Here is a 25,469-nt window from a genome sequence, read left to right as displayed (position 1 = left end):
ACGCTTGCCATTTAAGAAAGGCAACGTATGATAAAGTATATGGGCATCTGGTTACATCTTCAGATGATCGAACAGCATAATCAGGTATATGGTTTCTTGTCTAAGCTTTGTCACAAATTATGGGGGGGGGGGCAAAAAGATACTTTTGCCCCCCCACGAGTTTGCCAGGGGGGGCAGCTGCCCCCCCCCTACCCCCCCGAATCCGCCGCCCCTGGTCAGTACCCTGCCCGTGATCCGCCAGTTGATAGGCCCGACATGTTTGTTTGTTTGTTTTGCTGGGTTAGGCCCTTTCGATCCAATTAGACCATTTCAGAGCCGGCTCGACATGTCATAAGCACTTATTCTTATTCTTTTTCCCTAAAACGATCTTGAGACTTTTACAAGGTAGAATTCTCAACAATCGTTCAGATATCCCTAGTTTTCATTTTTAGTCGCTAGAGTAACGTGAATCAACAGCATAGAGTTGAGAATGTGCTTTTGCTACGTAAATAATAAAATGATTTTTTTTCCATTCGTAGGTTCACAACAGCAATGAAGTAATATTCTCATTAAATCTCTCTTTCTAGTCATTGTAAAACGAAATATAAAAGTACTTGAGACGATCAGCTGTCCATGGCGCGTAAATGGCGCGGCCATTGGTCGACAAATGTAAACAATGCGGTTTTGAAGTGGCCGTTTCAGGCAAGGCCCTAAAACATAGTTTCAAACATAGGTTTCAGGTTTCAGGGTATATTGAGTGAAGGCCGTTTAGTGTATGCAATTGATGCAATTACCAGTTAGTTTTCATAAGTGAGGATGTCATATGAGCCTTCCTGATGTTATTACCGCCCGCATGTAATCGTAAGTTTTATTTTAAGTCTTTTTTTTTAAAAAAATCCCTGATTGAATGATTTGAAACGTTTTTTTTTAGCATGATTCACTTTTTTCAGATTATAATTATTGTCGATTCCACTGAGGAAGATCCAGCACCGAAAATGTACCTATTTCGGATTTGTTTTTGGCGTACTTTAGTTATGAGCAAAAGGTTACAGTTATTATTAACTATTTGTGCAAGCAGAATTCCTGAATGATCTATGCACTGCTCGATGAGAACGAGACAGTCACTGTCACAGTCAGGCCCAGTGGCCTACACAATTTCAGAATATGTTAGGGGGTATGGTATGGTGTGGTACGGTATGGTCTGAATATTTCTGAAGTTCAGCTGAAGCTCAATAATGTAAAAGCTGATTGTATGTGTCATGGTAACATTGACTTTATGGTTTCAGTATTAACGTAGTTTCATTGCAATTTGTACTTTGTAGTTTTCTAAATACTAGGTAGGTATTCAAGCTTGCTAGAGCTAGAAATGTACTAGTAAGTAGTAGGTAATAATGGTACATCAGATGCCAGCTTTTTGTTTTGTATTTATCTTGGATCTCGGAGTTGTATCCGTTCTCAATGCTGTAGTATAATTGTTGATTGCAAGTTGCAAGCATGCTTTAAAGTTTTAATTGTTTTTCTTGTGTAGGTAATTTTTCTAAAATGTTGAACTTTTATGCACACCTATGGAAGAGAAGAAATAAGTTGAAATGGATTCTCATTGATGGCTCTAAATGGATAATAAACACTGTTATCATGGGAAATTAAAAATTTGAGATCATGCTATCTGAATGCTGTTTGAATGCTCTTATATCAGCAAGCTACCAGTTTACTAGTGCTTTTTTTAGCTGCTAATTAGTCAGCTTCACCTGGTCTGTGCAGTGCACCAGGTGAGTGACAAAGAAACACGAGCAACGAAATACTGTGCATGTGAAACCTGTCAAGCAAGGCTGCAAGCAATTCTCAGACAGTAAATGGTAAAATCAGATGCCTGCTGAGTGCTGGTAGTTTTGGACTATTGCTCCATCTCAATCTTGAAGTCTGCCTTCACTATGCTTGATGAATTCATATTTCAAGATGGACTGCCTGAACTGTCCACATGCATCTGTATTTATCATCCACCCCCAGGATGGCAATTTGCAGACAAGGGCCCTGTTTGGTCGCAGCTTTTTATCAGCAGGCTGCGAGCACACTGCTATTTGTTGGCTCCTCATTGGTCAAATTCACATAGTTTCTTTATTTGACCAATGAGAGGCCAAGAAGCACCAGCAATAACTTCCTTATAGGTATGGAAAAACCGACAGCATGCTGACAAAAAAAAAACAGCGACCGAACAGAGCTCTGAGCTCTGTTCGCCCCCGTTTATTTATCAGCAGGCTGCGAGCATGCTGCTCATCTCATCTAATTTATTTTCGACAGAAAAAGACAAAATAAGTACAAAAGTGAAACAAATAGGATTGGTGCAAAAGCGCAACGCTTAAATCAAGGCACCTCTCCTTAAAATAAACGAGGTTACAAAACATGACACCGCCGGGATCAACAAAGTGGGCCAACAAAGTGTGAACTAACTAAAAGTACAATAAAGGTGAGCGATCACTCCTCCGCTGAGTCAGCCGTGCTACTTCTTGGTTCCTCATTGGTCGAATTCAAGTGGTTTATTCGTCAGACCAATGAGAGGCCAAGAAGCGCCAGCAATAACTTCCTTATATGGGGAAAACCGACAGCAAGATGATATAGAAATTGCGACCGAACAGAGCTCTGGTTTCTTCAGACTTTGTGCATTTGAATTGCATGTTTAGCCCTTAAAATTACATTTATTCAATTCGACACTAAGTTTTTATTTATATTAAGGGCTAACTTTCCCAATTGTTCATTTGCTACCTGCTATCCATCAACTTCAATGTAGATAATAGGTACCTACTTTGTGTTTTGAAATAGAGCATCTAATAATCCTATGATTATCTGAAGCTGGCCTGCCTTTGGGCTGATGGGCACAAAATGACCTTAGAAGTCAGTGTGCCCCCCGCCCTAAGGCCCTAATAAACGAACAACAACAAGCCTTTGGGCTGCTTTTTGATAAAGATTGTTATTTTTCATCGGGATTCTTTTTACAAGCATCTGTGTTCCAGATCATGGGCCATCAAATTGTGTATAAGATATGTATACTAGAATTTAGGTTTGACTCGGTGGTGGGTACACAATGTGTAATATGTATTTGGTGTCCACATCAATCATATGGTATTACTGCCCTGGATTGAATATGTCAAGGGATAAAGCTGATTGAATCATGGTTCGGCCAAGCTAAGCCCAGCAGCATGGGCCTTCTAAGGTCATATCGGGGTCCTCTGAGACCAGCTTAGGCCCTCTGAGGAGTGAGGACAATGTGGGGCTCTCTTAGGCCTGCATGGGGCCCTCTGATGCCAGCACAGGGTCCTCTGTGGTAAGCGCAGGGCCCTCTGAGCTTGAGACCATCAGCATACATCAGCTCTGACATCAGTCTTGGGCACTCTGCGGCCAGTGTGCGGCCCTCTACCCTCTGACTTCTGAAGCTGGTGCTGGTCCCTCAGAAGCCAGCGCGGGATCTTCAGAGGGAGCATGGGGCCCTCAGAGGTCACCATGGGCTTCTAGAGACTGGCATGGGTTCTTTGAGAGCCGTGTGGGGCCATCAGAGGCTGACTCAAGGACTCAAAGGGGGGGGGGGGGGGCTGAGGTCAGCATGGGCCTTATGAGGCCATCGTAGGACCTCGATGCCGGTGTGGGGCCTTCAGAGGCCTCATAGGTCGGAGTGAGGCCCACGAGAGCGTCATGGAGCCATCAGGGCTAGATCATTTGCCCTCATTACCCGAGCTGGGCCTTCCTTAAGCAGGGTATCAGCCTTCCTTTCATTCTTGGACCACTCTTGAAGATGCATTATAAAGTATTTCCATAGAATAAATGATTAAGCTCGGGTGAGCAATTTTACAATTTGTGCAGTACATGTTGATTGCTCTTAGGCACCAGTACAACTCCCCCCCCCCCGTTTTCCAGATCAAGTGCTGAACGAATCCTGCCTTGGCCTCTGCTGCTGAAGTCCTCGCCTCTGTATTAAGGTGAGTCTTCTCTTGCCAAACCACCACCAGCATGCATACTGAAAACTAATCTACCTGTATTTTTTTTTCTTTTCAGCTGGTCAAGACCAAAAGTCTCAATAGTTCCATTTGCCTTTTACCTCATGCCTCATTTCTCATACCTACCTGTGTTGCTGTGGTGGAATTTTGTTGACTCATCTTCTGTTGTTGGTTTGTCTGAGAGTGGTATCATCAAGATTGTTTTCCATCCTCTGTGTTTGTGCTGCAAACTTGAAGACAGAAATGCTTGAGCTGCGTTGCAAGCTACCTTTGAGTTACATTTAAACCCATTCCATCTGTTGAATGGCTGCAGCTCAAAGAAAGAATAAATATGGTGAGATCCGTGTGAGCCCATGCTGTTCTGAGCCCACATCTATGTCCTCGGAGCCCTGGATAACTTAGTTATCTGTAGGTTTGGGTCCGTTGCACGTGCAGAGACCTGTGGGTCCATATGGAAGTCGATACCTATTCTAGAGGCCATCACATTTTCCAAGGCCAATTTATCGTTCAGCGCCGTCTGCCCGTCCCCGACCCGAGATGGTTTCATGAAACAGAAGGACCTCTCCGCTCTAGCTCCGTCTGGTGGAAAGCAAAAGGACTGAAGGTACCAATCGGAACCTTTCGCAGCGGTGATTAGACTAGATATTTGCTGCTTATCGGCCTTATCACGTGTAGGATTGTCTGGGAAAAGCCGATGAATGGCGCTGTGTCACTCGCCAGGACTTCACTCCCGCACTTGAATCCTAAACTTGGCAGCTACCACTGGCAGTCGGCGGCGGGCCGTGTCCGCCCCCGCGGCCGGCAGCCGGCGCGACGCGTCACAATGGTCGCCATCGAGCGAGGCGCGTCACGACGGCCGCCGGCCCGCGTCACACCTGTGTGACTGCAGCGCCGATGGCGATCGCCATCACCGACAGGTGTTCCGGGTGGCGCCGCCGCGCGCCCGATCCGGGGTGATGTGGGCCTGCCGTCACACCTGGGCTGCCGGTGTGTAGGGCCGCGAGGGAGGAGGGTAGGGGCTGTCGTGCGGGAAGGGATGCAAAAACCGCCGTGGGAGGAGAGTCTTCCATGGGGGTGGGGACCTTCTGAGGGTGGGAGGGCCTGCTGAGAGTGGATGGTCTGCTGAGTGCTGAGAGTGGGAAGGTCTGCTGGGGGTGGCCTGCTGAGAGCGGGAGGGCCTGCTGAGAGTAGGATCTGGAGGGGGGGGGGGGACTGCTGGGAGTGGGAGGCCTGCTGGGGGTTACGACGGAGAACTGAGAGGACATGGGTTGTCGCGGGCGCTGGGTGGTTATGGAAGGACAGTTGCTGAAGGACTGGGTCTGTTGGCTATCAAGGAGGAGGAGGAGACAGGGTCTGCTGGCGGCCAGGGAAGCTTCCAGGTTATAGCTGGGGCAGTCGAGACCACCGCAACCGCCGAATCGCCGACCGAATCGCCACCGGGCGCCGATCGAACCGCCGCCCGCGCGTTGCGCTGCATGCTCTGATGGGTGTTCGATTTTTGAAGGCTGGGGTCAGTGTCTCGGTAATCCCGTGGTGAAGTTAGCTGGGAATCGATGGCTGGTGGAAGGGTTTGCCACTAGACCAAATAATCTTCACCGTTGACTAATATAACTCCAGGGCCTCGTTTCATAAAAGGAATTACTTACGGCGTTCCGTCAATTATGCCAGATTTGGCGTATTTGATGCCAATTCGGTTTCATAAAGCCGGAGACCGGAGTAATTCACGCCATCGAAATTACGGAGCTTCATTTACGGCAAATGCTCGATTCCGGACCAATTGATGCCATTTGGGTTTCATAAAACGACGTATATAACGCCAAATATTTTATCAAGTTCTTGATATCAGTGGTGTAAACTACGCACAAAAATGTTGCGTGAATTTGAATAAATGTGGAGATTCGAAGCTAATTTCTAATATATTTTATAATGTTGAGCCCGGTGAGGAAGAAAGAACAGCCAAAATGCGAAAAAGAAACTGCAAATCTTCTGTACCAGTCACTTTTTGTGGCCACTATCGGAATTTTGTTTATTCGCCGCGCCGCGCCACTTTCGTAGTTAGGCACTTCTGCTTAGCTGGCTTTCTGCTGTTTTCAATATATTGATTTAATAAAGGATGGTCATCAATATCAATTTTGTTTTTTCATAAATAATTTTTAAGATTTAAATTCAACATAATTGTTTTATAATTTCTCGTAAAAAATAAGTGTTGACATGTAATTGTAATTTGTAGGACGCTTGATAAATTACGGTAACTACGCAAATGTGCTTAGTTACGGAGGTGTAAACAATTCCAGTTGTGGCTTTGTGAAACGGCTTCATTTGCGCTCCGTAGTTTGAAAGGGTGTGAATTACGGAAAGGTGTAAGTTACGGCAGATTTTTATGAAACGAGGCCCTGGCCTTGAAACACGCTTTGGCGATAATCGCTGAATCGGCCCGGTGCCGCTCACCATGAAAATAGAGGGGGACACTTATCTACTGTTTTGTTCAGCTAATGCGCAAAAGCCATCAACACATGGTCTGGTGATGAAGAACACTCGAGCATTTGATCAAACGTCCTTCTGACGTAAAGGATGACATTGTTTCTTCCTGGCGTCGTCTCACGTTCCGCCGGCCCTGCTTGAACATGCGCCAAGCTGATGTACTTTGCGTTTACGGCACCCTCTGGGCTCTGCTACTACTGCTGCTGCTGGTAGTATTGCTGATGCTGCTACTGGTGCTGATGATGTTCCTGATGCCGATCGCTGACGGCCGTGGCCACGCCGTGTCCCCGTCGTGTCCTCGGCTTGTCAACAGCGTGTCACAGGCGAGCTCGGTGCGTGGCGGCCGGAAGCTCCTAACGACCGGGCGGCGGTGGCAGCGGCTCTGCTAGTCGGAGGGCTCGGCGGACGTGGCACCTCGGACAGATGCTATCTGACCGCGGGCCTTCCTGTGTCGGCGTTGTACGACTCACGTCTGTCCGTCGGAGCGCCGTTCGTAGACGATATCTAATGTTCCAGGTGCATTTGCATCCCTGGGATGGTTGTATGAAACTCCCTGAGAGACTCCCTGGGCAGATTAAAAAAACCCATTGATAAAATTTTCCTCCACGTGTCCCTCATTAGTTCTGACGATTGTAATGTTTTCATTCAATATACTTCAATTTTGCCAGTTGATTTGAATCTCTGGTTTGTTAGTTCGTAGAATTAACAGTTCCAACTGTTGATTTTCACACATTAGAAAATACGACGATGTCACATATATTTGATCAATTAAGAGGCTTATTTTCGCCGTTGCAGGCTTATCATGGCAGGTAAGCTGTCTGCATTCTTATCGCGGTGTCTCCGTTTAGAGATACTGTCATTGAATCAGTCGTTAACCAACGTCTGAAACGTCTCGGCAGGGAACGTGAAACTAACAATGTCTAAGCGACACGCAAGGCGAGTAGCTGATGAAGGATTTATCAATAACCTCGATTAGGGTCAATGCTTTTTAGATTGACACCGGATAGTGGGTATTTTTCGAAAGCGGAGAAGGCGTCGTTTGGTATGTAATTTATTTATATCTTTTGTTTCTGTCAGTTATAGCTTTTTAGCCGTGTACACTGTATTTACACGCGTCCATTTTCATGACTTGCTAAGGACTGCTGCTAGACTTGCTAGGCGGGACATTTGTTCCGCGACCTTTTCTGCGTTCTGCTGAGGGCGGTATATTTGTAAAATAGTCGTGAACTGTCCAGCGTTATGAAACCAAACGAATATGCTGCATTTTAAGGTTCGAGTGGCAGATACGTTTGCTTGTAAGACTGAATCGGCAATTTCATGGAATAGTTAACCAGGCTTTGAAATTTTGCCACTGTTTACGAGCGAGCGAGCGCAGCGAGCGAAGTGAGTCTTTTCAATATAACGGAAAAATCTCAGTATGAGCGGCCCGGCCCGGCCCGGCCCAGCCCGGCCCGGCCCGGCCCGGCCCGGCCTGTAACGCTTTTGAGAGGCTTATATCTCAGCAACCGCTGGACCGATTGGCCTGCGGTCTTTTTTGCTGGGTAGCCCCATTCCTTCTACCCCGTAATTGACTACTTTTGATACATCTCAGTGACCGTCGTGGCACGTGCCACGTGAAAAATCAAGGGTGTTCAAGCTGTTTTGCAAAAGTAGTGATTTTGAGAGGCCCATATCTCAGCAGCCGCTTGGGCGATTGTCTTGCGGTAATTTTCATAGGGTAGCTGTATCCCTTCTACCAAAGGTCGGATATTCTTGGTCTATGTGAGGGACTCCCACTGCACGTGCAAAATGCAAAAAGAAGAGGTGCCAAATTTGTTCCCATTTCAATAGCTCGGTAATTACTGGGGTGATTTCGCTAAAACTTGGCATACAGGTAGGCACCCACCAGGCAATGCATTCCCATGTGTTGCGGTTAGGGTGCTACTGCACGTGCGCACGTGCAGGGAGCGCTCCCAGATCTCGAGAACGGCTGGGCCGATTGCGCTCAAATTTGGTACACGGTTGGGGACCAGTTAGTAGGGTGCCGTGCAAAAGTCAGTTTGGACCCCTTTTGCACGTGCGCACGTGCAGAATGCCGCTTCCAGATCTCAGGAACGGCTGGGCCGATTGCGTTCAAATTTGGCACACCGCTAGCGACCGGTTAGAAGGGTGCTTTGCACAAGCCCGTTGGAAGTACCCTCTCGCCCTTGCGCACGTGCAGGGCTCACATCTCGCTCGCTCGTTCTTCGCCCAAAAGGCGTTTTACTGGTAGTATACTTTCCATTGCTGTTGCTTTCAATCAAAGTTGCGTGATTACGAGCGAGCGAGCGCAGCGAGCGAAGCGAAGTCTTTTCAATATAACGGAAAATTCTCAGTATGAGCGGCCCGGCCTGTAACGCTTTTGAGAGGCTTATATCTCAGCCACCGCTGGACCGATTGGCCTGCGGTCTTTTTTGTCGGGTAGCCCCATCCCTTCTACCCCGTAATTGACTACTTTTGATACATCTCAGTGACCGTCGTGGCACGTGCCACGTGAAAAGTCAAGAGTGTTCAAGCTGTTTTGCAAAAGTAGTGATTTTGAGAGGCTCATATCTCAGCAACCGCTTGGGCGATTGTCTTGCGATAATTTTTGTAGGGTAGCTGCATCCCTTCTACCAAAGGTCGGATACTCTTGATCTATGTGAGTGACCCGCACTGCACGTGCAAAATACAAAAAGAAGAGGTGCCAAATTTGTTCCCATTCCAATAACTCGGTAACTACTGGGGCGATTTCGCTGAAACTTTGCGTACAGGTAGGCACCCACCAGGCAATGCATTCCTATGTGTTGCAGTTAGGGTGCTACTGCACGTGCGCACGTGCAGGGGGCGCTTCCAGATCTCGAAAACGGCTGGGCCGATCGCGCTCAAATTTGGTACACGGTTGGGGACCAGTTAGTAGGGTGCCGTGCAAAAGTCAGTTTGGACCCCGTTTGCACGTGCGCACGTGCAGAATGCCGCTTCCAGATCTCAGGAACGGCTTGTCCGATTGCGTTCAAATTTGGCACACCGCTAGCGACCGGTTAGAAGGGTGCTTTGCACAAGTCCGTTGGAAGTACCCTCTCGCCCTTCCGCCCGTGCAGGGCTCACTATCTCGCTCGCTCGTTCTTCGCCCAAAAGGCGTTTTACTGGTGATTAAAATGCCAGACGTGTGGATTGAGAGCTTTCTAAGAATGATTGTCCTCTTCATCCTGTTCTGCGATTAAATGAAGCCCAGTCGCGATAAGATAACAGTGTAGGCAAGGTGTTTGATCTCCGGGCACAGTGCGACTTGCGAGGATTGAAGGCTGATTATTGTTTCACGATTGTCCTCTGAGATGGGACTGTTAGTTGTGCTTTTTTTTTGCCTGCAGCTGGTGAAAGGGCTCACCTTATCCGTAATCAATGTGTGCTGGCCTCTTAGTAGTATGCGCTGGGAGATTGAAATACGGTTCGTGGAATATTTCCTTGATTTGAACTGCCGCAAGCCATTACCAGGTTTTACCCGCGATCGCTGAACTGGCTATGAACCAACTGAACAGACATTGAACAAGAACATTGCGACTATCAGGTATCCACTGCTCTTGGGTCGTTATAGCCGAAAAGACACAGTCAGTTTGACGCGTCAAGTTGTCTGCGAGTGCCCTGAACAACGTCCAATGTCCATCAATGTTTATACAGGGTCCGGCAAAAAGTGTACGGAACATGTAACGCGACGCAGCTCCACAGGGTACAGAAGTTGTTGAATTTTGGTGCCCGGGTCATCAGTGGCAAACGAAAAAGTGACCATATATCTGACGTGCTGCGCGAACTGAACTGTAACATACCACAGACTGTGCCTTATCCACTCAGCAATCACAACGAGGAGACCAGAGAGTGTTGTCGAGAGCATCGGTGGTATCACGGTTCGGCAGCACCGGGCACGAGCCAACCCACAGCACGTCCTAGTCCTACCACGAATACGAACGGAGCTAGGTCGCCGCCGATTATGCTACAGTGGCGTGCAAGAGTATGACCGACTACCATTCGACACGAGCGCGCGTGGGTTCAGGTCTCGACTGCGGGTGCAGCACGGCGGTGTGTAGGCGCGGGCTTACGCTGCTGGCTTGCCGAGCTAATGTTAGCGGCTACTGTATTGACACACGTTCCCTTCCCCCTTCCACATGTCATTTCTATTTATTTGACGTATGACAATGAAAAACCATGTATGCATGTGGATTTGTCATGAAATACATTCTGATTCTGATTCTGATTCTTGTCGTATGTGGTATTCTAGTTTCTGTGTCTTCCCAGGCGCGTTTTTCCCCACCCAGCGTTTTGCTTTGAACGCCATTGTGTCAGCGCATCTATTGTGCCCCGGGGTATGAGTCCGCGGATAACCTTAGGGTTAGCGGCTGATTGTGCGAGGTCATTTGAGTAGCGAGCGTGCAGTTGAAATGAAGGCTGAAAACACCATGGTCAAATGTTACGATGTCAGCCTCAGGAATCGAGCCATCGGCATGATTCAAGCGGGAATGTCGCAAAGTCAGGTCGCGAATAATGTCGGCGCCCCTCTCCGACCAGTGCAAAGGTGGTGGAAGCACTTTAAGACCGACAGGACCGTGGCTGATAGACCCCGTTCTGGTGGTCCGACCAGCTTAGCAATGATGGCCAAGCTCGTGCTGAAGAAGGCGGTCGGAAAAAAGGGATTAATCGGCGACCAAACTTACACAACGGCTGAGTCAAAAAAGTCATCCAGTCTCCGACAGGTCTATCTGACGCTTCTGGAAAAAAGAGATGGGCCAGAAAGCCTACAAAATACGAACGAGACCAAAGTTAACCGAAAAGCAGATCTATGGCCGCATGAAGTTCTGCAGAAAAAAATGAATAAAATAAAATGAAAAGATAAATAAATAAACGGAAAGACTGGACCGAAGAAGACTGGAAAAAGGTACTGCTCAGTGCTCAGTATTCAGTAACGAGTCCACCTTCGAGCTTTTACATCCACCAAATCGCCAGGATGACCGCATTTGGGCGCCCGACGCAGCCAGTGTGCCCACAGCTCCTGTCAAATTCCCAGCGAAGTTGATGGTTTGGGGATGATGTCGCATCAAGTGCTCAGTGAGCTGCTCCACGTCATCCCGCCCAAGACGAAGGTGGACAGTGGACACCAAGTATTATGCGGAGACCATCTCGGAGGCGAGCCGAGCTCCTTTGCGGAGATAAGTCCGGAGGCTGATGAGTGAGTGCATTTTAGAGTGTGTGAGACGTGTGTGTAAGGCTTGTCCTCCTGTTTTTATTCCCTTTTTAATCTGTTGACGATGGGTAGGAATAGCCTGAAGCTTATTCGGGATTGCCCAAATACACGTGAATATGAATATGAATATGGAGCAATCCTGCCTGTCTGCGATCAACAGAACTCCCAGAAACGGCTCTGTTCTGAAGCGACGGAAAGTGGCTGAGAAGTCGAAAGCCATCTTCATGCAGGAAGGGGCTCCGGCGCATCGCTCTGCGGCTCTGCCACAGCCCAGCAGTGGTGCCGAGACAACCTGCCGCACTTCTGGGCGAAGGAGGAGTGGCCGGGGAACAGTCCCGACCTAAATCCAATTGAAGAGCTGTGGGCGATCGTCCAGCAAGACCTCGACAAACAGAAGCCAGCAACCAACCTTGCGCACTGCGCAGCTGGAGACGCAACTCAAGTCTGCGTGGTCACGAATCCAGCCGTCTGTGCCCCAATCTCGTGGCCAGTATGCCGAACCGTGTTCGCAAGTGTTTGCTTGTCCGTAGACAATACATTGAGCGCTGAACAACTTTTTTATTTACAATGGCTTGAGGTGTGGAACGATTTTAAAACTATGTCAAGACTTTTGCAGGACCCTGTATTGTAATTGCCGATGTGTATCCGTAGTCTGCAAACTAAAAGCTGAACATCATGAGAAAGCTCAACACGTTTCAAGCCAGTCGTGCAAGGTTTATCGCACTTCAGGTCAACCGTTTTGGCGCGTATTCAGTTTTGTGAGCGAACGATTTTGAGGAGAATTTAAGGACTGAGGTCAGCCGTATGCGTCATTCGGTCCATACGCGTCGCTGGACTATGTATGACATTGTAATCACAGGACATTGTCTAACGCTTTGCGGGTAATTGTGCAGCGGGTGACATTTCCTGGGTGCGTGATGCGATTGCTGATAGGTGGACCATTGAGTGTGACCCGACACCACTATCGCCAAACAATACCCATTGTGATCCACTAAATAGTCATGCAACTTCTATGCAAAGTGTTGAGTGTGATTGGTTTGGCGGGGTGGAGAAAAAGGATCGGCCGCTACCGCTATGTTACCAACACCGTCGGACAGGGCGTCAGACGGTTTTACAGGCATCTTAGTTCGTTTTGTGAAATAATTATCTTGTAGGGCAGGAGCAAAGTGATGGCCCTTGTCCTGACTCATGTTTTATTGCGTCATATATTCCTGAGAAATGAGGTTAAGTTCAAAAGCAATGGAAATTGTGGAGTAATGGAACATCATGGCTCAGACTCTGACTTGTTTTGGACTACATACAGCGGAGAAGAAAACAATTTACAAGAGTCCATTGACCGTGTTTGGCCGATCATGGCACGAGTCTGGATGTTGTCACTAGAGGCACCGGATGTTGTCACTTCTGGTGACGTGTCGGCTGCTTTATAGACTGGCACGGAGGCCTGGCTAACGAGTCTGTGGGTCATCACGCCACCCCGGGCGCCGTGATCGGCACGTTTGCTGATGTCAGCCGTGGCCATTGTCTTCATTTATGGCGCCCACAATCACGAACGGATCAACAAGAGCGGTGGCCGACGGGACCAGTTCACTGGAACCGTCAGCGCCGAGGCCGAGTGGTAATGATCTAAAACCAACTCAGTAACACCGAATGGTGTTTAGGCATGGCTTAAGTAGGGGACCGGGAGAGTGGGGTAATTTGGCCGCTTTTTTTTAGAAATCGATGTAACTAAAAATCGACAACACATTTCTGCATTTTCTCAACGCTGACAAGTGTGGCATACATTTTACTTTCCTGGACAGTGTTGTATTATGGTCCAACCCCCGCACGGCTGCTGGCCGCGCCTGCGCGCGCCCCTGCCGCCGCCACCGCTGGCCGCCCCGGCTCCGTGCCTGTGAGCGCCTCTGCCGCCGCCAGCTGACTGTGCGCGCCGAGCGGCATGACTGGCGCGTGCGACTAGAGGCGGCGCTCGCCATACTTGTTTTTCTTCTCGGACATTCTTTCGGCCTGAACGTATCGCAGTAAATAAATCGCGTTTTCCATTGATTGTGTGCTCTTTCACTCAAACGAACCAAAACATAACATGGCGCGGTCGGTTTTGTAATTACGTGACTGAGCAGCTTACAGCGCGATGAAGAAAATTTTGATTCAGGAACTGACGGCGCTGCTGGAGAGGCAGGCGGAGAGAGCCGCCGAGGCCGACAAGCGCCTGGAGCGTTTGGAGAGGCTGCTGTACAGAGAGCCCTCCGCGGGGACCGGAACGGGCACGACGGCCGGAGTGTCAGAGTCGGGGGCTGAGCGAGGCGCTGATGGATCCGTTGGACCAGCTGCCGCCGCCCGCCGGACTGTCTGCCTGCCGGCGTCGGCGACCCCGGCCCCGCACCTGAAGTCGGCCTCGACGTGCAAAGCCCGTGTCGAGTGCAGTGTGCGCGACAGTGTGACAGGAGCGGTGAGCAGGCTAGAGGACTCTGAGCCGACGCTCAGACACGCCGTGACAGTGGGGGAAACGTGGAGTGCCCATGTCACGTGCCCAGGGGCGTCGCCGACGGGGGGGTCGGGGGGTCGTGACCCCCCACTCTTGAAAACTGGGGGTGTCGACCCCCCCCACTTTTTGCGATGCTGAGTATGCTTTTTTAGCTTTTATGTCAGTGAAGCAGGCGTCAGCAACACCAACAAATACATCAGATTCAGAATCGCTTCAAGAGCTCCCTAAAGCCAATTAGCCAATTACCTGAAGTTCAATTAGCTATGGGCGGGGAACACCAGCACAACAATATTTTTAAGTAGCCACCATTCTAGTAGGCCTTTTTATCCCTCAAAAGATTGGACGCGCCAAAACTGCCCCGAGCGTTCGTCTGCGTTAAAAAAAGTGGTCGCAGTCGATTCGTCGGATCAGTACCTAACTACAAAACTACAAACTAGCCTCAGCCCCATGGCTACCGTCACAACTAGCTGTACAGTGCACATGTAGGGGAAAGGGAGTCAGATGAAACCGTCTCGGGCTTTCGCAAAGAAGTCGCGCAAAAAGGAGCCGATTGCAACGAAACTTCCGGTGCGCTCGAGTTAATCACCTACTAAAAAATAAATCGATATCCCTGATTCAAATAAAGATGACCTTGGTTCACTTTTTCATAACATGCTTTTAATTTAGGAATAGGAAAGTTTTTGGAGCTGATTTTGAACTTAGCGCCCATCTGAACATTTAAGAAGTAGTTGTGCTGCTTATACATATGTATAACATGTTAGGAAGCAATCGGTGGTGGTCATCCACTATTAGGTACTGGTCGATCTGACCTGACCTGATCTACCCCAAATGCATGGAGTCATCGTCTTCGTTCAAAACTAAGATAACATTCGTAATCAGAACCTCGAAAAACCATCACAACTGACATTCGCAAAGTTCTAGCAGGTCCCGAGTTTCCCTACTTATTGGCGATGACCTGAGTCCTGAGATGACCCGAAACCTTGTAAATGGGTATCATCGGCTTTCTCTCGTCACGGGCAGCATGCTCTTTTTCCGCAAACCTCTAGATCGATCAGGGGTCGAAAGCATACCTCAGCGGTACTTTAGTATACGTTATACGTTAGCGACTGGGAACCCACCAATAGAAGGGCTACAGTGAAGCAGAAAACATATTCGATAGCTCTTTCAACGCTCTTTCGCTAGCTTCGCGTCAGATTTCATCTCAGGTCTATGTTTTGCCCATAGAAGGCAAACAGCTAGCTGGACAGATTCTGCCGAAACATTTGCTTTGCAATAACTTTAGATTCCGTGAATTTGTTTGGTATTTACATATGTTGTCTTGTCACCACCGTGTTTATTTCTTTGAGACGCGTCACATGAGTTAAAATTTGACCATTCAGAATTAACGTTAAAACGACCTCAGGTCAACGTTATGTCCTGATCGAAAAAGGACCTCCTGCTGCATATGAATGGATCCGTGTTGTTGAGCTGAACAGTGAACACCTTCCAGGTGCTATCATCGCTCTACCGCGTCTTTGTCAAAAGTTGTAGAAAAAAATGCTGGTGGCCATCGATGGACATTTCCACTAATGACCTTTCGAGTCATCACTCACCATAAGTTGCACCCTGTCCCTGGCAATGATGAGCTGATTTGTCATGGCTCCAAAGATATTTTGCGTTTCTGACGAACTTTTTCAAAGCAGGAGACATTCGTGCTTTTTCTAATTTCTCATTATTTTCTAATGATGAGGTCACGTATTTGACCTGCCTCCAGATCATAGATGCAAATCCTCAGAATAATGAATTGCTGATACGTATAACCCCATACATTAGGTATACAGTGTACCAAATTTCGAAGTTATGGGAGAAAAGCTACAAGAATGGCGAGAGGAGAAAGTTTGATAGAGGTATACCGTATAACTGAACTTGACATGGCGACCTGACCTTAAGTGACCAGTGATAATTTTTACGCAAGTGATGTAGGTAGGTATACCTACCTAATAGGTTATACCAAATTTCGCGGCGCTGCGCGCCGATTTGTTACACGCGCGCACACACACATACGCACGCACAAAACTGGGAAGTGTGGCAAAAAAAAAACACCCCTACCCATCGGGTGAAGACTAGAAACCCGACCCCCCCACTCAAAAATCCGTGGCGACGCCCCTGCACGTGCCAAGACCTCTGCGGCACCAAGGGACATTTCGTGGCCCACCTGTCGGCCTACAAGAGGGACCGCAGTCGGCCGAGTGTCGCCCATGCCGCCGCCGCAACATATCGTCAGTTTTCGGGGCGTTGCCCGAGCTGCGGCCGTCGCCAGCACGCCGACCTAGACACGTGTCGCGCCGCTGGCGCCATCTGTCGTGCGTGTGGCGAACTAGGGCATTTTGAGGTGGTGTGCCACCAGAGGGCCACCGCCACGGCCGATCGTCCAGTGGCGCCATCTGCAGTGACAACAGTATGCGACTCTCCGGGGGTGGCGCTAGTAGCGGTAGCCGCCGGCACCGCCGTGTCACCGCCGCCGGCGGACACGGGCCGAATCGGGTGTGCTGCGGCGCAGCCCACAGAGCCGGACGGAGCTACGGACGCCTACGGAGCCTCGCCGCCGCCGGCGGGAGGCATCCCAACTTGGAGCACGGACCGAGGGTACGGAGCCTCGCCGCCGCCGGCGGGAGGCCCATCGGCAGCCACCGGCGCCGCCGTGTCGTTGCCGCCGGCAAACACGGGCCGAGGAGCCGGCCGTACCGCGGCGCAGCCCACCGAGCCGGCTGACGTCCACGGAGCCTGCCCGCCGCCGGCGGGAGGCCGGCCAGCACAGACCATGGGGGCAGCCCCCGGCGTGTCACCGCCGCAGGCGGACACGGACCGAGCTGGATGTACCGCGGCGCAGCCTACAAAGCCGGCTGACGCCCACGGAGCTTCGCCGTCGCCGACGGGAAGCCTTCCAACGCGGACCAGCCATGGAAACGAAGCCGCTGGTGACGCCGTGTTGCCGTCGCCGGCGGACACGGGCCAACCCGGGGCCACTGCGGTGCAGCCTGCAGGCCCGGATGCAGCGGCTGTAGCTTACGGAGCCTCGCCGCCGCCGGGGGGAGGCCTACAAACGCTGAGCATGGGCCGAGGTGCAGCTGCCGGCCCCGCCGTGTCACCGCCGCCGGCGGACACTGGCCAGATTAGGTGCACCGCAGCGCAGTCTACCAGGCCGGCTGACGCCTACGGAGCCTCGCCGCCGCCGGCGGGAGGCCTACCCACGCGGACCAGGGATGGAGGTACAGCCGCCGGCTACGCCGTGTCGCCGCTGCCGGGGGACACCAGCCAAGCCGACTGTTGTGCGGCACAGCCCACCGAGCTGAGTGAGAATACTGACGTCTACGGAGCCTCGCCGCCGCCGGCGGGAGGCATGCCAACTCGAAGCCCGGATGGAGGCCCAGCCGCCAGCACCGCCGAGTCGCCGCCGCCGGCGGGCACCGGCCAAGCCGGCTGTAGTCATGCGGCGCAGCCTACCGAGCTGGCTGACGCCTACGGAGCCTCGCCGCCGCTGGCGCGAGGCCTGCCAGTACGGAGTGGGGACGGAGACCCGCCCGAACAAATGGTAGCGGCTCACGCCGCCGCGCTCCTCCGTACGCCGCAGGGATGCGTGTCCGCCGGTGACAAGTCCGACCGGCGCGGTGACACGAACCTCGGTGACACCACCCTCCACTCGGTCGAGGTGGTGGATGACCTGCTCGGTCCGACCGTCGATGACGAGGTGTGGGAGGACGCTGAGGACCCGCTTCACGCAGCTGCCGTCGCAGCTATGCTCGCTGAGCGGGATACGGAGTGCGACGCGCGTCTGCCGCCGCTCGTGGCCCCGAGTCTAGGGGTGACCAGAGCCGCCGCTGACCGCGACCCGTGGCCGCCACCGACACCGGAGCGACGCCTGCCGCGGACCTCCCCGTGCGACGGCGGGCGCGTCCGCTGCAAGAAGCGCCCGAGACGCCGCGGAAGAGAGCGCAGGCGCCGCCGTCTGCACCGCGCTGCGGTGGCCTTGTGCGCCCGGACCCCGGAGGGTCTGCTGTGGCGCCTTGGGGTGAAGACGATGTGATCGTCTTGGGGGGGAGGTGTTGTATTATGGTCCAACCCCCGCACGGCTGCTGGCCGCGCCTGCGCGCGCCCCTGCCGCCGCCACCGCTGGCCGCCCCGGCTCCGTGCCTGTGAGCGCCTCTGCCGCCGCCAGCTGACTGTGCGCGCCGAGCGGCATGACTGGCGCGTGCGACTAGAGGCGGCGCTCGCCATACTTGTTTTTCTTCTCGGACATTCTTTCGGCCTGAACGTATCGCAGTAAATAAATCGCGTTTTCCATTGATTGTGTGCTCTTTCACTCAAACGAACCAAAACATAACAGACAGTAAACTTGAAATGATAGGGTAACTACTTATATTGAAATTGTGACGTATTACAAAGGTCTGCAAAACGGCCAAATTGCCCCACTAGCAGGGTTATTTGGCCGGGGGTGTGGGGCAATTTGGCCGGTGTTAGTTTGGGGCCATGGTTTTTGTTATCGGCGAGTCAGCCTTACATTCAGCAATGACGCGTGTCCTACGACGCATTTGAAGCATTTTGGAGGTTGACTCAGCCGTCACAGGGGTCGAAAATAGTCAAAATAGCGGCTCTAGATGCGATGACAGTTTTTTTTACGAATAGCTTTTGAAGTAATCAAGCTAGGCCAAAACTAAAAGAACCATCGTAATTCTCTCGTCATTCCGCATCGAAACATGTATGTGTTGACCTCGAGAGGTCAAGGTCAAAGGTTGGCTTCAGGTCACGTTACCTCAGGTCGCTTGACCTCAAGGTTACGTGAGTTCAAGGTCATCATGTATTCGATGCGCCTTGACGAGCTGAACACAATGAGGTCATTTGCGCGGCTGTATCTTTTTTCTGTAAGTATTTATTAGCAAAAAAAAAAAAAACGTTAGGTCCCCGTTGATGACGTCACATGCCCGTACAGCTGTCCAATAGGAAATATGGCATCAAGGTAGTCAAAGTTGGTCATTAATTATGTCCTTTATGGTATAATTGACCGTGACAACTCGGCCGTCCCAGCATAGTGACCCTGAGCGCACCGGCCAAGTTGCCCCGCTAGTCCCGGCCAAATAACCCCACATTGCCATTCTGAAAATTTTTGTCTATAAAGTCGTCATAGCTGTACAGAACTAGACGAAATTGCTCTTGGAACCGCTGAACACCCTCAAGAATGGCGCTTTAATGTTGGAATTCGTTTACAGCCCAAATACTACATGTTATACAAATTTTTAAACGGAAGTAAAAGTTACCATTTTCTACCGAAATTCACGTTTTATTAATTTTGAATAAAACTAAGAGGGGGAAAGTTTTGACATTTGTTCTCGAGTTAGTTCTGCCGATGACAAATGAATAGAGACTAAAGCTATTTTATTCACTTTTATCAGCTTTCGTACAGATGGGGGCGGCCAATTTACACCACTGCACCGGCCAAATTACCCAACTCTCCCCTACTGTTTCACTTCATCATCGTTGTGCCACACCCTTCTACTGTCACCCGAAATGATCAACATTCTCAGTCTCACTGTTCCGGGATGTGTGACGTCCAAGCCAGTCGAGCCACTTTTATCTTCGGAAGCTGGCCGCCCAGTGTGTCGGCATCTGCCGGATTGTTTGCGCCCCGTGCGGACTGCGGTGGCGCACAGTGGGTCGCGCTGCCGGTTTTATTCGGACCTCGATAGGATCGACCGGCCGGCTGTAATGCGATAATGACAACGACGCCGTCCGGCGATAGCGTCACTCGGCGCCCCGAAACCCGACTCTGTGTAATGGAACGTGTCAGCGCAACCAAGCGCGCCACGGAAAAATCGACAACAACTCGACTCCAAGTGGCGACAGTTTCAAACATAAACGATTGAAAATGTCAAGCTTCTTTCTTCTTTGTGAATCTTATGCTCCGATGACTTGAGTGCTGGCTGAATTGCGACAATCTGCTCGCAGTGGATTCTTTTCAAAGCGTGAGCTGAGTCATTTTACTGCGCCGGCGTGTCAAGTTTTCACCGATTTTTCACTTGCGTCGGCGGTCCCTTGTAGCACCGCTATCTGATTGACAATCGACTAATGCATGCCCTTTCTGAGGTGGCGGCTGCCGGACGCATTGTCCGGCTTCTCGGCTCGCTGGCTGGCGCGCACGAGTGCACCGGACAGTGGCAGTTGCAGGGTGAACCGGTGTGACAGCGGTGGCACGTTCCCCGCGCCCTCCGTGTCGCCGGCCGGAGGGGATGGGGTGGCATGGAGGTCACCGGGGACACAGACACAGGCCGCTGCTCCCCCAGCGTCGACAACTCATTCTGGAGCGCATTCAGTTGAAGTTGGAGGAATTTAACTTGAAATATGATAACTGAAAACCGCCAGTTTTGTGGAGTTGATTGGTTGCACTGTATGAATGTCTGGGTAGAAGAAGCGATGCTGTCACTGAGGTATTTGCAAATATCAGCCAAGATCAGCGTGAAATAGGAACTGTCTCTGGCATAATAAAAGAACCCCGGTTTGACGGTGATGTTTTCATGGGAAGATGATACTTACGTAATAGCAGGTGGTGCATGACTTGTGAGTAATTTATTTGACGCCAGATTGTATCCAATATCCATACAGGCTGGCTAATGAAGGCCCGTGGGCTTTGTGTCTGGGTCAGTGGGATGGCAGGTTTCGTCTCTGTCCAGTTGGCACTGCATACAGGGACGACATGTCTTATGGACTCTGTTGATAGACAATTCAGCAGAGAGCAGCTGGACCTGAGCACCTGGAACGATCACCAAACCTGAACTGCAAGAACCAACAGCGGAGCGTGACTGCCCGGCGATGCACCGACGACAGACAGTGGCAGTCGCCGTATAATGGACCGGTGTGGAAATTCCTTGCTTCGTGACACACAGACACACGGTGGGGATGCCCCAGCGTGTGCACGTGGCCGAGCCCTTGTTCGCCACGGTACCTCCTCGAAAAATGGAAACGCTCCCTTGCCGTTCTGATGGGCGATCCTCTCCTTGTGATCCAGTATTTCGACAGGTCTGGGGCTTCTTAGTTTAGGGATTATAAGTCCTGGGAAGACCTTCAATTTGGTGGAGATTGCTAGGTGGGAATGTAAATGCAAGAAGTGTGTTCTTCTTGAAGTTTCTGATAGATTTTCTAGTACCCGGATCTGAAGTTCCCTGGAGTCGTAGTTCCAGAAGGACTGGCATCCCCGGTCATGGGCAAGCGTCTCGAAGGAGCTCACTTCAGATGACTACCCTGTTAAGGTAACTTTCCTCATCACCTTTCTTCGATCTTGCATGTCGCATTTTACGATTAGCAAGAGCATGTGTGTAAGCTGTCAGTCCCCATCAGTGGTTAAGGGTGCAACCAAAGACTTAGGTTACCCTATTAAACAATCCAGCCAAGACCGTTGCCCGTAGTTGCGCCGGCCTGTTCTGTGGAGTGGCGCTGCGGTGGCGGGAGCGGCGCAGGCCCACCTGCCGTCCGTCGGCCGGCGCCGGCCACCTCATTGATCAGCCGGACGTTATCGGCCGGCTCACACGACTTCACTGGAGCGCCCACACGACTTCACTGGTGCGCCGACGCCGGTAATTGAAGGGCTGCACCGATCGCACTAAGCATCGGTGACGTGTTGATTGTCGCGGCGTCACCGGATCCGCCGCACAGTGGCGCCGCGACTGCCGCGACGCGTCCGAGCTGGTCCCTGCGCCACCTCTGGGCTTGATAAAGCAGCGGTTGTGTGCAGTCAGAGGTGTGAATCATTCCAGGCTGTCTCGTAGAATGTGCATATGTGCATGCTGTTAGCGCCAAAAACGATACCGGTGCCTCAGACATCAACCAAGTGTAGCACCTTTCGACTTTGACCGACTCAACTACGGTCTGGTTTTAGTGGTCGATTGAAAGTTGGATTATTTAATCTTTTATGTGCTAATTGCGCGGTCAGTTCGGTTCATCTGACTGTTGGTGCATCTTTGACTTCGTGACACTTGCTCTTGCTTGATAATTCTACTCTTACATATTCACTGAGTGAAGTAACTTCTGTTCAACACATTAAGTTCGTGCTCAGTGCAACTCTCATCGCCAGTAGCTGCAGTGGGTATGTGTATTGTGTAAACAGGCAGTAGCTGCGTGTTTTGCAACTTCGGTGTCCCTCCTCACACGGGAGTTACTTTAATATTTCATTCGATGATTTTCGCCGTGTTTGTGAATTAACACCTGCTCTCCTAAATATAACACAAAGTTGGGAAAACTTTAACTCATGGGCCACAGAACCTATCTTCAACTGTGAAATTCACCCCGGATGTGCATAATAATATGATGTACGCGCGCTACCTTCTATATAAGCTCGTTGCCGCCACCTCGGCCCACGTGAGAGACTTCTGAGCGATCCCAGGAAGATGTGCACTTCCTCGATGTTCTCTCCTTTGGCTTTTCTGTGAATCATTCCCACCGGATGGAACACAAATCTTGTCCAATCCTCATCGCCTGTCCATTTCTGGACAACTTTTGCTTGGCTGGACGTCTGGCGACAATCGCCGGGTGAACTATCGCTGAGCGTCTGCCATCCTCACTGGACGACCAACACTGGACGTCGGACGAGCAATAATGGACAACCAACGATAATGTTGGCTGACCAAAAGTGGACAACCAATAGTGGGCAGCCAACAGTGGACGACCAACACTGGACGACAAATGCTGGATGTTGGGTAACCATCGCTGGACGTCGGACGACGATCACTGTACGTCGGAACGACGATCGCTGGACGTCGGGACGCCGGTCGCCGGACGTTTTCCGTCTTTTGGCGGCTGCAGGCGGCGTGTGGTCGGGAGGCAGCGATCCTATCGGGCTGAGTGACACCTCACCGGTTCCGTATAAGGTGGTCAGTGGCTCAGCGCCGACCTACCGCCTGGGTCCGGCCGGCCCAGAGGATACGGAGTGGAGCTGCTGGGACGCCGAACAGAGCACAAGACGAGGCGAGAGGGCGCGGACGGCTGGAACGGTGGTAGGAGGACTTGTGCTTTTACTTTCTTGGGTGGTTGTTTAGCTGAGATCGGATTTCACTCAGCCATTTTCGGTCTATGTTTGTCGACACAACGTCCTGATAAAACTTTGAAACATTGTTTTGTTCATGTTTACCGGGTGGCGAGGGACTTCCCCAAACAGAGTCGCCCATCGCACTTCATTCATCCATAAACTTTCGCCGTAGCTTCCGTATTGTGCTTTGCCAACAGCATTTATTGCTTGGCCCTTCAAAAGATACAAACGTTCCACTAATGTTTTTTTTTCTGGTTCTCTGATAACTGTGCCGTCCCGGTGCTCGATATTTTTATTTTGCCATTCGGAAAGCCTAACTGTGCACGGCTTACGTATTTGTTGCATTATTCATATGTCTGCATTATTTCGTTATTCATGAAATCGAACAGCGCTTGTCGTCGTGCCGCTCGCCGACAATAACTAAGTGAGGAGCTACCGATGCCCTCGAAATTACGGTTTCAACGGTGTATTTGATTTCAAACAGGTTCTTCTATTTGTGTGACGGCGGGATACCCAGCTGTTGTATTGGTTTCATTTTCCACGTGTAATGGTGAGCCACGAATGTTGATATTGTCAGCTAACTTCGCTTGCGTTTAAACATGTCTTTGATGCAGTGTTGGATAGGTACTGAAGATTTTATAACCTGGAAACTTAACGAATACACAAAATAAGTGTTGGGGTGTGTGTCGCTGGAATCCGGGGACTGATGACTGAGAGGCACGCCACGCTGGGCTTGGTCGGTTCATTGAACTGCACTGCATTGCTAGAAACCGGCTCGTATACAGAAAAGGCCTCCAGAGTGGCTACTGGGTACATGGTGGGCCGAGCGCCACGCACGTGCTCCTATCGCTCTACTTTGTCGATAAGGTGACTGATTCCTGTTTTTGACGAAAAATGGTCATGCTGCTGGACATCCGATCTTGCAGTACCGCTATTTTTATGGTTAGAGTAAATTATTACCGTCATGTCGCGGCGCAAAGCCGTGCTGTTTGGCCTATCGATCACGTTAGCGTGTCCAGGTATGATAACGCTTCTTAGAGCTTGTGAAGGTGGGTAGGGTGGTGAGGGGAGGGGAGGAGGGGCTGGAGTTCCTGGAAAAAATGTGACGGGAAGTGAAAGTGACGCGATAGCATTGGGTCGTTAACGCGTGTCCTTTGACGACCTTGTGTGCTGCTGCCTGATCAAATTTTACCGAAGAGAGGCGCTCCGATGCAGAACGATCATCATACCTTCATTGCTGTTATACTAACAGAAATGGGAGAAAGGTTCAGTATTTTTTTTTCATGCGATTTAAAGGCGATAGGCCTAGTTACGGTTCTCAAGTATCCTCGTCTGTGCAACTATTGGTAACGGTCAACAAACTGGATGTTCGGGAGATGCTCGGGTCATCAGCTCAGTAGAGGAGTCCTCGCTGGGCACGGTGACACCTACCATGTGCTCCTCCGAACATACAGACACGGTGCTGACTGGTGCCTACTGTATCACCACTAATCACCACCCGTTGGAAGCCGAGGGGAGGGGTGTGCAGGCTAAACAGCGCGCCACAATTGTCACAGGTGCGGCGCGGCGCCGACCGATGCCGCGTCGGATGCCGCCTACGAACCGTGACCGGCCGGTCATAAGCGAATGGCCGCCATAAACCGATCGGCCGACCGGCGCTGTGGCGCTCTCACCTGCTCATTGCTCGTCCCTGATTATACGCGACCCCTGGGCCCTGTCCCCTGTCCCCTCCTACCTGGACGTGGCCCCCGGGGCACTGTCCCCTGCCCCATCCTTCCTGAACATGTCCCCCGGGCACTGCCCCATGCCCCATCCTTCCCGTCCCCTGTCACCTGCTCCTGACTTCTTAGTCTCTGGAGAGAATGGGAGAGAACAAGAATGAGCATGCTCGAGTCCACTTGTACCTGAACGTTTGCCCATGCCCCATACAGCTGCCTTCATATTCCCCTTCACACCGGTCCTCTCACCTGCTGTCTGGTTCTTCTTACAAAATCTTCTGGTAAGCAAGAGAAGCTAAAGCTTCTCTTGCATCCCATTCCGTAGCCTTCCGATATTCGTATTCGGATTCTTCCATCCCTAACTTGCGTGTCCGTCGGCCCGTTGGTGTTCTTGCTCTTCTGCTGTGTTCAAGTGGCCGCCGCACAGTGCTCACCGTCCAGTCCTTTCTCCCGTGCTCATCTCTCTACACACATCCACTGAGGTCGTCTTTTCCACTGGACAGCTGGTGTGAGCGCTCTCGTGGAGGAGAATGGGCCTGTGTTA

The 25,469-nt window shown here is 51.0% G+C and overlaps 2 protein-coding genes across 4 annotated transcripts in view; both read left to right on the top strand.

Annotated features, from left to right (window-relative positions):
- Positions 1–637: 637 nt before the first annotated feature.
- The window catches only part of LOC122390533 (Fanconi anemia group J protein homolog), a 121,755-nt gene continuing 96,923 nt past the window's right edge, over positions 638–25,469 (top strand). Inside the window, exons 1-2 of one of the 3 annotated variants that reach the window (XM_043383581.1) lie at positions 638–840; positions 3,886–3,947. The gene's annotated coding sequence lies outside the window, so the exon portion shown is untranslated. Of the gene's footprint in view, positions 841–2,277; positions 2,444–3,885; positions 3,948–25,469 lie in introns of those variants that run through there. The other 2 variants (XM_043383583.1, XM_043383582.1) reach the window with 2 other exon arrangements.
- LOC122390535 (skin secretory protein xP2-like) lies at positions 17,250–18,221 on the top strand. Its single transcript, XM_043383585.1, has one exon. The coding sequence runs from the start codon at positions 17,250–17,252 to the stop codon at positions 18,219–18,221; it is 972 nt and encodes a 323-aa protein (XP_043239520.1).

This window comes from Amphibalanus amphitrite, unplaced genomic scaffold (genome assembly GCF_019059575.1).
Source record: "Amphibalanus amphitrite isolate SeventyFive unplaced genomic scaffold, NRLGWU_Aamphi_draft 000399F_arrow, whole genome shotgun sequence".
NCBI lineage: Eukaryota > Metazoa > Arthropoda > Thecostraca > Balanomorpha > Balanidae > Amphibalanus > Amphibalanus amphitrite.
Note: the sequence above shows the minus strand (reverse complement) of the source record. Positions and strands in the feature narration are given on the sequence as shown.

Coding starts and splice junctions, on each gene's coding strand:
- LOC122390535 (XM_043383585.1), top strand. CDS start 17,250: ATGGGCCGAGGTGCAGCTGCCGGCCCCGCCGTGTCACCGCCGCCGGCG.